The sequence below is a fragment of the Scomber scombrus genome, chromosome 11 (assembly GCF_963691925.1).
Source record: "Scomber scombrus chromosome 11, fScoSco1.1, whole genome shotgun sequence".
Lineage (NCBI taxonomy): Eukaryota > Metazoa > Chordata > Actinopteri > Scombriformes > Scombridae > Scomber > Scomber scombrus.
Genome location: NC_084980.1, coordinates 12,664,080 through 12,677,837, shown reverse-complemented (window position 1 = coordinate 12,677,837; position 13,758 = coordinate 12,664,080). Strand labels below are relative to the sequence as shown.

At 42.9% G+C, this 13,758-nt stretch overlaps 2 protein-coding genes across 2 annotated transcripts; both read left to right on the top strand.

Annotated features, from left to right (window-relative positions):
* The first annotated feature begins 489 nt into the window (after positions 1-489).
* On the top strand, positions 490-6,661 carry LOC133990396 (methyl-CpG-binding domain protein 3-like). Its single transcript, XM_062428697.1, has 7 exons — positions 490-624; positions 2,005-2,170; positions 3,271-3,408; positions 3,672-3,762; positions 3,856-4,033; positions 5,366-5,521; positions 5,613-6,661. Exons 1-6 carry the CDS (start codon positions 611-613, stop codon positions 5,514-5,516), a joined length of 738 nt encoding a protein of 245 aa, XP_062284681.1. The 5' UTR covers positions 490-610; the 3' UTR covers positions 5,517-5,521; positions 5,613-6,661.
* Positions 6,662-8,370: 1,709 nt separating this feature from the next.
* Positions 8,371-12,927, top strand: LOC133990798 (RNA-binding protein MEX3B). The gene is made up of 4 exons (XM_062429205.1): positions 8,371-8,405; positions 8,911-9,457; positions 11,330-11,571; positions 11,710-12,927. The coding sequence occupies exons 2-4, from the start codon at positions 8,977-8,979 to the stop codon at positions 12,925-12,927; spliced, it is 1,941 nt and encodes a 646-aa protein (XP_062285189.1). The 5' UTR covers positions 8,371-8,405; positions 8,911-8,976.
* The last annotated feature ends 831 nt before the right edge of the window (positions 12,928-13,758 follow it).

Sequence of the window (13,758 nt, the reverse complement as noted above, 5' to 3'; positions counted from 1 at the left end):
GTGTTAGGCTACCAGGCTAACACTTACCACTACTGGTAAGGCTGATATGTGTCTGGTATAAGTAAAACCAATCATTATGTAGACTGGCCCTTTGAGGGTATTATAAAATATGGTTAGAGGAACCTATAAGCAGCATTTTAAAAATTATCAAGTCCTGATGCAATTAACTAGTAAATTCAGCTGTTAAATTGATATTAGTGGAGTGAAAAGTAAAATATTTTTCCTTTAAAATGTAGTGAAGCAAAAATTAACACACAATGGAAATATTCAAGTAAGGTTAAAAAAGTACCTAAAAGTGTAGCTGAACTGAAGCTGCTCTGCTGACATACTATTTTCGCTGTGGACCCTGTGTACATCTGGACTGGAGCGGTACTTCCGCACTAGTTCGCTGTACGGTACAGCGGATGGATTTACAACGCTCGTCACGCTGCGCGGCCGGCTGGCGGAGTGATCTGCGGCTGTAAAGGTCCTGACGGGGGACCTCTCGGGGATCGATAACAAACCAGACACGGTGGAAATTCATGAGCGCAATAACAGACAGCTCGCTGGCTTTTTTTTTTACATGTAATAAGCCAGAATTAAAGCCAAGCCAACCAACACAACGTGGACCATGGAAAGGAAAAGGTGGGACTCGATAATCTTACAGCCGCAGCAGTTGTTAAAATGAAAGTTTCTTTGCAGGAAACGCACGCATGAATACACGCGTTTTGCAGTTTGGGACTTCAGCAAATGAGCAGCTTTACGCTAATGTTGACTTTATAGCTGCAGTCATAGTGGGTTTAGTTAAACGTAGACTACAGGGAGTTTTGAGATTACCACGTAACTTGAAAAATAACAACTTTGAGCAACACTTTATCGGTACACTGATGTATTGACGCGTAACATCGCTGCTAGCTTGATTAGCTAGCTAAGTTTCATTGTTTACACACGCTTGACTTGCGGTGCGTCGGGCCCTTCTCAGTTAAACCAGAGCTGTGACACACTGGTGTTAAAACACACAGCTACAACACAGTTATCTTGTTAAAACCATTAGAGGAAGAGCATGCCTCTTCTTTTGTAGCTCACAGCTGATTTATCTAACTTTGGGTCCCTGAGAGTTTCACTGAGAGGACAATGACAGACAGCCGGTCTGTTGGGTTGTAATCACGAAGCGGCATCAGTGAACTAAATCTGTCTTACAGCTCCTCCTGCACTCAGGAAACATCCACTAAGGTGTTCACGTCATTTGGATGATTTGACCTGTTGTTTGAAGACTGAGGGTGTGTGCAGGTGCCTGATTGACACCTCCTGACTCCCTGTCATTACACATGTCCGGGCGGGACAATTTAAGCGACACCCTTTGATCCTTTTCTAAAGATTACATGCAGTTAGGTGACCTGAGGACTCCCAAAAAAATGTCTAATTATATGTGACCCATCTATCAATTTCTCAGGTATTGGAAAGGTCAATCTTGTGACTGATGTCCTTTTCTTCTCTCAAATTCACCTTATTGGCATGAATGTCACAACAACAATATTGCCAAAGCGTCAAGAGTCAGTCAAACAAAGTAACATTAAGATTAACATATATTATTTATATATATATATAGTATATCCTATGCATGTATTTGTGTGTGTGTGTGTGTGTAGCTCATTCACTGTCCCGCAGGTTGTGGTATCTTGATTCATATTGGGCAGCAAGATGTGCCCTGTCTCCCCTTATCAAAAGTAAATGCTCCTTATTTAGTAATTCCTTTCTGTTTCAACCTCACCTGTCGAACAGTGACCACATATTCTGTTTTCTTTTGGTTGCCAATGTTTGATTGTTTTTTCGATTGCCAGTTTGCAGTCACTGAGCCTGAACTCAGTCAGGATCTGTATCTGCTTTCTATTTCTGACAGTAGAGAGATATTCTGTCAATCTCTTTTTAGGCCCAGATAACATTATAATCTGTTTTGGCTTTTAGTTTCTTATTTGCAATGTTCCAGATAGGTCTCGTTACCTCTCTCTCTCTCTCCCTCTTTAGTTTACCTGTTAAGCGCTTCCTCAACAAGCCTCAGATAGTCCGTGGCATGGGCAGCGGTCTTCACACAGACATGAATTCAAGCCAATCCCGGGCTGGACGGTTGCTCCTGACCAAAGTGCAGCGCAGCAGGCACAAGTATCCTCATGACATCAACCATCAAATCAGGGTGAGACTAAGTTTGGTTTTGGTGTTTATGAGGCTGGTGACTGCGGAGTGCTACTTGAAGGAATGAAAACTTTTAAATGACAATGTTGGTGAACTATTCCAGTTATTATGGGCAGTATAAAATCAGTTTACAGTGCATATAAAAAGTACTATACTACATGTAACTAACACCCCCGTCTTGTTATTGTTTGACTACACTGAATGAATGAATGAAACTGTGCTTTTTTGACACTGAGTAACAGAGCTACAGTTCACTTACATAAGTATTAACCCCCTCCTAGTCAATATGTAGTATAGACACTTTAGGCAGTAATTACAGCCTCAGATCTATGTATGTGGGTCTGGTCTGTGTCATTTTGTCCTTATTTAGCTTTGCACATCTGCTCAAATTCTATCAAATAGCAACAAATTTGGATTTATTGAGTTCTGGACTCTGACATGACCACTTAAGGATTATTTAACAGTATTGTTCAGTATTATAAGTGAGGCTAAATAGGTCAGTTTAGGTCCCCCACTGGCAAACAGTAGCTGAGATGGCATTTGACTATTAAGTTAAAACTGATGAATCACCTTAACAACTCATTCACTATTCTCTTCATCACAAACACTTAGTTCACTACTGTGAGTGCTAAATTGAGATTTCTGCCGTTTAGGATTTGTCGTTGTGTCATCACATTTTGCACTGACAGTTAGCGAGCACTACATATCAAACTAGTGTGGGAATTTTGAGGACAGCAGATGCAATAAACTCAAATAAAATGATAAAGTATCACTCTGTTGCAAATAGCAAATGATTTTGGACACATTTAGTGTCATCGAGGCCTGTAAGCTACTTCAGAGTTACCAGAGGCTTCCTGATGTCTCCCTCACTGTTAAACCTCCCTCCTAGATATTCATTAATGATTGACTGTTGATTGTGCTCTGAGGATTATTCATTGCTTTGAAAATTTGACATAATTAGAGCCTTTTATCTCCTGTTTCCCTTCAAATTATCTACAACAATCATATAGTACTGTACAATAACTTCTCACACTTTTCATTTTCTAAAAAGTTTAAATTTTAGTGCAGTAGAAAATCATGCTTTTGTCTCCTTTTGTAAAGGCCAAACCTGACTTAAACACAACACTACCAGTTCGACAGACGGCATCCATCTTCAAGCAGCCAGTGACCAAGGTGACGAATCACCCCAACAACAAGGTGAAGGCAGATCCGCAGAAGGCTGTGGACCAACCAAAGCAGGTCAGTCAGGACAGAAAATATGCACATTTCATGTTCATGTCAGGAAACAGTCATTCTTTTATTGTTAATACTGTACTGAGCCGAGTGGGTCAGAGGACGTTACTGTACTTGCAAGTTGTTATTATTTTTGTGCTAAAGGGTCAATTCAACCCTGGTGTAATAATCCTATATTAGTTGGATAATGACGCATAGTCAGTTTTGGAAAATTTGTGCTCAAAAAGTTTTCAAAGATCATCTTCTTTGTGTTTTGCTTCAATCTGCAGCTGTTCTGGGAGAGGAAGCTAAGTGGGTTAAGTGCATTTGATATTGCAGAGGAGCTGGTGAAAACTATGGATCTTCCCAAAGGTTTACAGGGTGAGAATAATATAAATACAACAATCATTTATGGTTTTAAAGTTAATATTTATACAAGCTTGACCTGTGTCTCCCCTGTTTTTCGCTGCTCAGGTGTTGGTCCTGCATCTTCAGACAAAACGCTTCTGTCTGCCATCGCCAGCGCCCTGCACACCAGCCCAGCACCTGTCACTGGACAGCTTACAGCTGCAGTGGAGAAAAATCCTGGAGTCTGGCTCAACACAACACAGCCTCTCTGCAAGGCCTTTGTTGTGACTGATGATGATATCAGGTGAGTCATTGAGACATGTACAGCTGCCTTCAAAGTTTCCTTACTGCATGAATACAGTAGAAATCAACTATAGTATCAATTGAAGACATATTTTGCTATTTATATGTTGCTTTAATTGAGAGATATTAACTAATGTTTCCTAAAAAAAAGTAAAAGTGTCATGTGGATCCAAAGTGTTATAAAAGTGTAGTTCAACAGGGCACATCTTTTTTAATGAATCATGTTAAAGTTACTAAACCACTGAAGATGTTGCTATTATAGACGGACATTAAGTGTACTCATGTGGCTGCTTAAGTAAAAAGCTTGAAATGTGCTGGAGTCAAATTAACTGACTGCTTAGAGTTTGCATGTATGTTTTAGTTGGAGTTTAGTGAAGAGTCCCTGTTCTCTACATCTGATGAATTTCTGCTCTTTTCTGTCACTGTGCAGCATTTACAACAGTTATTTCAAGGTGCCTTGAAAGCAAACAATGGCCTCTACTTTACTTTTTATATCTCAGCTGCAGTCTTGAATACATGATGCACATGAGACCAAACTTACTTTATAAATTGTGTTGCTGTGCTCTGCTGTGGTTTTCTAATGCTTCACCACTTGCAGTTGTATTCTCGTATAATATTTAAATGACTTTAGGGACACTTAAAAAAACTCATCCAGTCATTAAATATTTCGTATAATGTTTCATTTACTGTTGTTGCAGGAGATTGAGATTTCTTGGTTAATTAAGACAAACTGTTCAGTGTGTGTTACTGCTCACAACGTCTTATGCTGTGTGATTATTATTATACTGTATTATTGATTATTGTGACAATAACTTGCTCCATTATTTGAGTGAATAAAACATCAGAAAAATCTGCAGTCCAAAGCCCCAAATATTTAATTGACTTTGGTGTAAGATGGGGAAAGGAAGCTCCTCAATTCTTCATCAAATCAAGCATTTTTGCTTGAAAGAAATGACTTGAATCAACTAATGGTTGCAGCTCTATACTTAATAATGTTACTCTTATTTAACCATTCATTGTCTGTAGTTTGACTGACCAGAAGGCTTTGACATATACTGACACATCACACATCCTCACTGGACTGATGCTGCTCTGAGTTGCTGCTGTGAACTTGTTGAGCTCAGTGAGTGAACAGAGCAGAGTTGCTGTCACTGGTGTCACTCTCACTAAAACCACACAGGCTTAAATTTGTACTACATGCTGCTTCAAATTCACATGATGTATGATTTGTAATAACAAAGCAGTAGTAGTAGTAGTAATAACAAAGACTATGCAGGCCAGCTGAGCTTTTCAACTCCTGAGCAATAAACTCTTTTTCCTCTGCGTCCTACAGGAAGCAGGAGGATCTGGTGCAGAAGGTGAGGCGGCGGCTCGAGGAAGCCCTTATGGCCGATATGTTGGCTCATATAGAGGACACTGCTGCCGACGCAGCAGCCAACAAAGTGGAGGAGACAGTTGAGCAGGTGGAGAAGGAAGAATTATAGCCAAGGTACACACAAATGCAGCGCCGAGGCCAGTATTGCTGACTTCATTTCTGTTGGTCAATTCTTATATAACATGTCTCCTCTTGTCTCCCACAGGCTTGATCGACATCAGTATTGCTAGTTAACTCCTTTCATACTGAAGACTTGTTTTAAATCGGCTTCATAAGATTTTTTACACTTTTATTTGAAATTGACCATAAACACAGACATTCTGTAGATTTTGAGAACCTAAACAAAAACTGTTTTCTTGACATTGTTTTTTTTTTTTTTTGTTAAACATGTGACGGTTTAATCCTGAAAAGGTGCTTTCAGTTTCAGTTTTCAGTTAATTTTTTTTTACCTCTACTAATATATGGCAGTTGTGTATGGTGCTCTATACAATGCAGTGTTGTATGTTCAAGCTCAAGTTAAAAACACAAACCTGATGTATGTGAATGAGAAATTATGTATGTATGTGTGTGTGTGTCTGTTTTTAATACCAGCTGATGCTGAGAAGTGTTTTTTTTTCTTTCTTCCTACTGTTTGACGAGAACGTGTTTCCTCTTTTATCTCCCTCTCTGGCACTGCAGGTAGTGTTTTATGCCCAGAAGCACAGAAAAGGTTGCAGTATGTTTACATGCACACAGTACTCTTGTGTCTGTGAATAATCAAACAAAGGTTTGATTAAAGGTTTAACAGTTCAAAGTAGTGTTTTTATTACAAAAACCTGAGTTTACATGGTTTTGAAGTTTAGGTCATGTTATCTTTTTTATTGACAAAAAAATTGTCAGTATTGTTTTTCCAACTACATTTGATTGAAGACGGTAACAGAAAAAGGTTTATACCCTCAGAAAATATAAAAACATACAACGCTGATGTACCTCACTACCTGATGTACTGTACCTCATTACAAGATTCATTATTTGTCAAATAAATGCAGCTCTTTTTTCACTGGTGTTGTGTGTAGAGTTTTTGTCATTACTGCTGTTACATTTAGGATGTGGGAGGCAAACGGTAACCTTTTTTTCAAGTCTGTCTTAAAACACACAGAATAGTCCATCCTTGTTCAGCTGAAACTAATATGAGGCTTCAGCAGTCATTTTGTTAAATCAAGTTGGTATATATTCCAAATTTACAGTCTTTTTCATATTAAATAATTTTCTTTGTCTTACTGTCCTTTACAGCTGCAACAATGTATTGGTTGATTAACTATTAGATAATTGCTTGGAGTAGTTTTTAAAGAAAAAGAAAGTCCATCTTTGTTTCCAGTTTCTCAAATGTGAATTGTTCCTGACTTTTATGATAGTAAACTGAATATCCAGGACGATACAAGACATTTGAGGACATCATCTTAGGCTTTGAGAAATAATGATCAACATGTTCAGCATTTTCTGACATTTTATAGTCCAAACAACTAATCAGTTCACTGAAAAGATAATTGATAGATTAAGCAATGAAAATAATCCTTAATTGCAGCCCTTTAACTGAAGCTGAGGGACTGTTGTACTAAAAAGAATCAGTGTGGATGAGAAATAATGACTGATCTTTAACTCTTTGGATGTACATACAGTTTTGGTATAAAATCATGCTCTTGATGAGATAGTAGGCATTGTGTTAAAGTCTGTAGATATCTTTTTTTGTATTTGCTATGAGAACAACATTTAATACGCTACTCAACATATCACCCCACAAAGGGTCTACTTATGCATAATGATACTGTACAGTGAAATCACATTCAAACACCTTGCGTCTTTTCAGGAACATCCTCCTCTATTACACTTGGGAAAAAAATGTGACCCGATCATTTAAATGAATTCTCAGTGGTTTTAATTAAATTATTTACACGTTTTTTTAATATACATACAGCCCTCCCATGTATCTTTGTGTTGTTATTTCTAATAACCACACAGCCTGCATGTGACTCATGAGTTCAGTTGGAGCACCCTGAACGCCTCATTGGTAGCCATGATGAACACACCCAGCCATTTATGGAGCACAAAAAATGACATAAAAATAAAATAGATGCAGAAATAAATAATTAAATAAAAACGTAAATAAATCATGAAAAGTATATAATTAAATTAATATCTTTTCTTTATTTTTTTTTATACATTTCCATAAATCTTTTATTTCTGTATTTCTTTATGTATTCATTTCTGCTATTCATCTCTGTTTTCTACTTTTATTCATTAATGCACTTCTCCATTTATGTACTTATTATTCCTGTATGTCTGCGTGTATTAATTTGTTTATGCCCATGCCATTGTTGTTGTGCTCCATGATTTTTTTTTAAATTTTTACACATATATTAGGGTTGCAATAAGACATAAAGGATAGATAAAAAATAAGCCCTTGCCCTGCAGACTGACAGACACAATAGCAATGACAGCAGCGGTGGGTGCTCTCCCCTCTTTTTGCTGCATGTGGCCTTTGAACCCATTGTTGTGTCGCGGGTGACGTCAGGGCCGTGTGCGGGAGACGGAGCAGCGTGAGCTCGGCGAGACAAAGGCGGCGGACCGAGCGGGGTCAGGCAGCAGCACCAAGAGAGAGAGAGAGAAAGAGAGAGCAGCCACTGTGTGTTTTTAACTTAAAAACAGAGGACTCTTCTCGTCTTTGGATTTCAGCTGTGGTCTCCTGACGGCGCGCAGCATGAAGAGCCAGTGACCCACTCAGTAACATGCGTTGACTCTCAGAAACAGAAGAAAGAAAGAAAAAAAGTGTCCTCTTTTCGCTTTTTTAAACGTTTTTTTTCTCCTCCGCCCCCCACTTAGCCTGCTAGTTAGCTCACTAGCTCCTACTAGCGCTGCCTCCTTTTTCTCCTCCTCCTCCACCTCCTCCTCATCTTTTTCCCCACAAGAACTGGGCGGCACGCGAAGAGAGAGGACGTCGTCGACACAAAGGAGAGATAAAGTAAGTTTGTGTGGTTTCAGAGCTTGTTTAATTTTAAAAATCAACACGGCCACCCCTGAGGAGGAGCACCGGCTCCAGGGTCGGAGCTAGCTGCTAGCTGCTCCCAAACAAAGGGGTCGACAACGTGACTGAGAGCCGCCTGTTAGCTCGCTGAAGCTAACAACAGCGTTTACCACACTTTTCTTCCAGCCGGCAGGTTTTTACTAATTCAACCAGCAGCTACCAGAGTGAGTGAAGTTAGTGCCGCTGGTGTGTTTGTTAGCTGTGGAGGGAGAGAGGGTGTTTCAGTGGTGTTTAAGAGCAGCTTTATCCCGACAAAACAAGCAGGCTGTCGGATGGTTTCAGATGTCAGACAAGAAGCAACAACAGACAAAGCAAAGCGCCCAAACCCTCACTGTTCATGTAGGGTGTTGTTGATGAGTGATCCCTGCTCAGCTCCTCTCTTTTAATAATAAACAACCACCTCCAGTTTGTTTGATTTAACTCTGTTTTTTCTCTCTTTCAGAAGAGGGTGAGCCTCACTCCCAACAAACAGGCATTCGTGATCTGATGTGAGATCCACGGAGAGACTATGCCGAGCCCTTTATTCCACCCCGAAATTATGGACCACGACGTGGTGATCAGCAGCCAGCACAGTGGGGTCAGTCTGCCCCGAGAGACGGACCAGGAGTCCCGGGAAGAGGACCACCAAGAGGCGCTCCGCTTCGCCTTGGACCAGCTGTCACTCATGGCCCTGGAGAAGGCGGACTGTGTGGCGGACCCTCTGGACGGGACCCCGGCTCCGGGCTCCGAGGGTTGTAACGGTGTGAGTGGAGGCGGCTACGTGGATCTACAGATGCTGGAGCACCCCAGCGGATCCCGGGACTCGCCGTCGTCTTGCTCTCCATCCCCGGAGTACTACGGCTCGGGCGGGTACCACATGGCCGGCTCGCACCCCATGCTCCACGGGGAACAAAGCTCTGTCCTCTGCAGCAGGAAAAGAAGCGTGAACATGACGGAGTGTGTGCCTGTCCCCAGCTCTGAACATGTGGCGGAGATAGTCGGGAGACAAGGTAAGAGCAGGGGAGAGTGTGTGAGGGTTTATTTGCGTGTTTATGTTTTTTTGGCTGGCTCACAGAGGCAGCATGCAGCCTGGTGGTTCTTTGTTTGGGTGGCTGCTGCTGAACTTTCACAGCCTGCTGCTTGGTGCTCTGCTCCTCACTGTTTTTTTTAAAAAGACAGCATAATGCGGGTTCCCCCCGAAAATAACACACCTGTTGTATTTTCACCATCTTAATTTTATTTCTTTATCATAAACAGTGTTTATACAAAGTGTGTTGGTTGAGTAGGAGGGAGGGGGAGGGGTGGGAGAGGGTCAGACAAAGCGGCAGATTGTCGGGAGTCTGGACATGTCTAGCAGCCTGCACCAAACAAAGGAAATGAACCGAAATATGCAGATTTCATGCATCACAGATGCAGAACGGCCACTTTAAGCCCAGAAGTCACTATCTTAAGTTACGTATATGTCAACAGTGGGTGATTATTGGCTGTGCGGGGGAGATTTTTAAGGCTGAAACGGGGCAGCAGGCGCACAAACACGGGACTGGGCGGTGATACGCCCTGCACCCAGCTCTGTCTGTCTGCCTGCAGATGCTGGCTGATCGCTCCGTGTTACCCGTGTCGTTTTGATTTCCCTCCACATTTCTGTCATTTAACACTAAACGCCTCGCATGGACTCGTGTTGTTGCTCCGCTCCGATTGTCGCGGCCGTGGCAGCGTTTCACGGCATTGTTCCCTTTGTTTGAAAAAGCCATGCTTTCTGCTTCCCAGGATGACATCACACACCACGCGTCCTATTGGTTGCCAGGAGTGTAGCGTCCATATTTAAAGACACAGAGGCACTCAGTCGATGCTGCTTGAGCATCATGAGTTGACAACATGGGCAGTGCATAAGTCACTGACGAGTATATTTAAGCAGGCAGGCTCCTCATTTATTCCCACTTTGCTTCTTCTGGGGGGTACTTTAAGATGGCCTGGCATTGTATTAAAAACTGTCCCGATATTGATTGTAGGGTGATTTTATTATGTTAGTATATATATTAATATTTCAGATATACTACTACTTTCAGTTCAATATCAAACTCAGGTATATTACTCAACACCAATATTGTTCTTGTACATAATGTTACTATTATTGTACTACCATTGTTTTTAATTGCTTTTGTACTTATTATTCATTGTTATTTATTCTTTTTTTACTGTCCACCTGCTGCAATAAAGTACATTTCCCCATCATTGGACTAACAAAGGAATATCTTATCTTTTTGTTTTTGGGGCTTAAAAACAGCTGCACACGGTGGATATGAGCAATGTTTTTTTTAACTGCATATTAGAAAATATGTAGGATGTGGTTTTCTTTGATTATATAACAAAACACCTTTTAACATTAGTATGTTTTTCACTTGATTTTTAGCACTTCATCACATTTTTTGGTCGTTTCTGTGTGCATCAACTTGTATCTTGTGTAAACAAATCAAAACACACTTTATTTAAATGAACAGTCAGTTGCCAGTTTATTTGGTCCACCCAGCTAAAACTGATGCAGTCTAATAATGCAACATCTCAGGGATAAATCCCACCCTCATGAAGGTAAGTAATGCCCAAGAGTTTCTAACCTTCTTATATCAATAAGGGTAAACCACATATTAGAAACACCATAATGACCATATAGTTTAATCTTTAACCTTTTAATGCAGTTAAAACAAAACAAATTTATTGCAGACAGTATTAGTTTTTGCTCAGTGTATCTAATAAACTGGCAGTGTATTGTTTTTTTATTTACTACTTTATGGCGTAATCAGACTGATGTGCTTGTGTGTATGGTTTTTTGGCAATTAGTTGATTATCTTACAAAACCGATGTCTGTCCGCTTCTACGTCTTCCAGGTTGTAAGATCAAGGCCTTGCGTGCCAAGACAAACACCTACATAAAGACTCCAGTGAGAGGCGAGGAACCAGTATTCATTGTGACTGGACGCAGGGAGGATGTGGAGATGGCCAAGCGTGAAATAGTGTCTGCAGCGGAGCATTTCTCTATGATCCGGGCGTCCCGGTGCAAAGCTGGAGGACCCGGAGGTGGAGGCTCTCTCCCTGGACCACCACACTTACCCGGACAGACCACCATACAGGTGCTGAAACTGCTGTAGCTCAGTCACCATGCTGCGTTTTCAGCATTAGTTTTATTTATGTGTCATAAAACCACTGCTCAGTTTCTGTCATGGAAGTTTTTTCAGATGGTTAAAATGTTTCTCTCATTGTCGATCCAGGTGAGAGTTCCCTACAGAGTCGTCGGTTTGGTTGTCGGACCAAAGGGAGCAACTATCAAGCGCATCCAGCAGCAGACTCACACCTACATTGTGACACCCAGTCGAGAGAAGGACCCAGTGTTTGAGGTGACCGGCATGCCTGAGAACGTGGACCGAGCAAGAGAGGAGATCGAGACCCACATCACCCTGCGAACTGGAACCTTTGTAGACCTGCAGGGAGACAACGACTTCCACTCCAACGGCACTGACGTCAGTCTAGAAGGCCTGGGCGCCCTGGCCGGAGGGCTGGCATCGTCTCTGTGGTCCAGGGCTGCCAACCACCACTCTGCACCCCCGCCTCCTCCATCCTCCCCGCCTCCTCCTATTCCCATGTCCATGCACCACTCCTCCGGCCGGAAGGTGTCCTCCTCAGTCGCCTATCACTCGCACAACGGCGGGATGAGCTCAGACAGCTACAACAACACCCGCAAGACCAACGAGGGAGGCAGCCCCACAAGCCCTTTTAGCACAGGCTCCAGCAGTGCTGGAGGAGGTTTCACTTTTGGGGGCGACTCCACCCCAGGGCTGCCCTCCTCAGATGAACTGGGCTTTGAGTTCAGTGCTTCCAACATCTGGGCACCTTTCGTTAATGGAGGAGCAGGCAGCAAGACGGCTGGCTCCTCCCAGCAGCAGCCTCTACGTCGTAACAGCAGCGGCCTCAGTGGTGGCGCCATCACTCCACGATTGTCTCCAACTCTGCCTCAGGACACCGGCGTGGGCCCCCTGGATCATCCATTAGCCCGTCGTGCCCAGAGCGACCCCCTCAGCACTCTCTCCTGGCTACAGTCTGGCAGCGCGGGAGGTGGCTCCTTCTCCGGAGCATCCAGCTCCAGCTCTGGTGGCTCATCGACCGGCTACTCCTCCTGCTCGGCCTCCTCCCTGCCTGGCGGCTCGCCCACTGACTCCGAGGGGGGCAGCAGCGGAGTAGGTCTCAGCTCTGGGATGCTGAGCCGGCTGAAAGGCGGCTCCGGTCCCGGGGTTGCGGGTCTGGTCGGCGTTAGCCCCGGGGTCAACAGGGACTGCTTTGTGTGTTTCGAGAGCGAGGTGACAGCAGCCCTGGTGCCTTGTGGCCACAACCTGTTCTGCATGGAGTGCGCCGGGCAAATCTGCCAGTCAGCTGAGCCAGAGTGCCCCGTCTGCCACACCCATACCACACAGTGCATCCGCATCTTCTCCTAATGGCAGGGGGATGGGGGGTGGGTGGGCGGGGACATATTAAAGGGGGGGCAGGAAGAGTACTGGAGTGGGGCACCAGCTGTGTCGGCGGCGGCGATGGACAGATTCACACTAATAACCTTCACACACACATGATGGACCATAATAAATGCATTAATAGAGATGATGATACTATACGGATGTTGATTTATTGCTGATAACTGTCAAGATTAATAATAACAATAATAATAATAATAATGACAATGACTTATTTTCAGAGTGAAGTTAATTGAAACTGGTCTGCAGACAGTTGGGGCTCAGTCAGTCTCTCGGTGGTGAACTTATGGAAGGAAACTAGTGTCTTATCTCTCTTCAGGCCTTCATTTTGACCCGGAGCAGCTCGCTCAGCTCGACGCAGTTCGGGCTGCCGGCTGTCGCTCTGTCTCGACATTTCTTCATTCTGGCTTATTCAGATCTCTACCTGCTTTCTCTCACAGCCTTTCCTTTTGACACTTTTGTACTTAACAGATATTTTTCGATGAAGCTGTCAACGAGGCCTGCACTTTTCTACTCCTTATTTTAACGTTCTTGACAGGACGCAAGCTGTTCCAACAATCCCTCGCTTTCTCTCCTCTGCTCTCACTCATGCTGTTGTTGGTGACGTTAAGTGGCGGGGGGGTTGCTATTTTCCTTAAGCTTGGAACTTTTTTAAAGGTCGGCATGTGGTCAGGCACCTAGCAGAACAATACACCCAAGGGACTTCTTAAGGATGAATTCCATTTTCTTGTTGCCACATAATAGACATTAGCCATCAGTAATGCCAAATGAATGCTATTAATAGAAGCAAATGTGATC

Coding starts and splice junctions, on each gene's coding strand:
- LOC133990396 (XM_062428697.1), top strand. Junction 3,409..3,671: donor CTGTGGACCAACCAAAGCAG/GTCAGTCAGGAC, acceptor TTCAATCTGCAG/CTGTTCTGGGAGAGGAAGCT. Junction 4,034..5,365: donor GTGACTGATGATGATATCAG/GTGAGTCATTGA, acceptor TGCGTCCTACAG/GAAGCAGGAGGATCTGGTGC.
- LOC133990798 (XM_062429205.1), top strand. CDS start 8,977: ATGCCGAGCCCTTTATTCCACCCCGAAATTATGGACCACGACGTGGTG. Junction 9,458..11,329: donor GGAGATAGTCGGGAGACAAG/GTAAGAGCAGGG, acceptor TACGTCTTCCAG/GTTGTAAGATCAAGGCCTTG. Junction 11,572..11,709: donor CCGGACAGACCACCATACAG/GTGCTGAAACTG, acceptor TTGTCGATCCAG/GTGAGAGTTCCCTACAGAGT.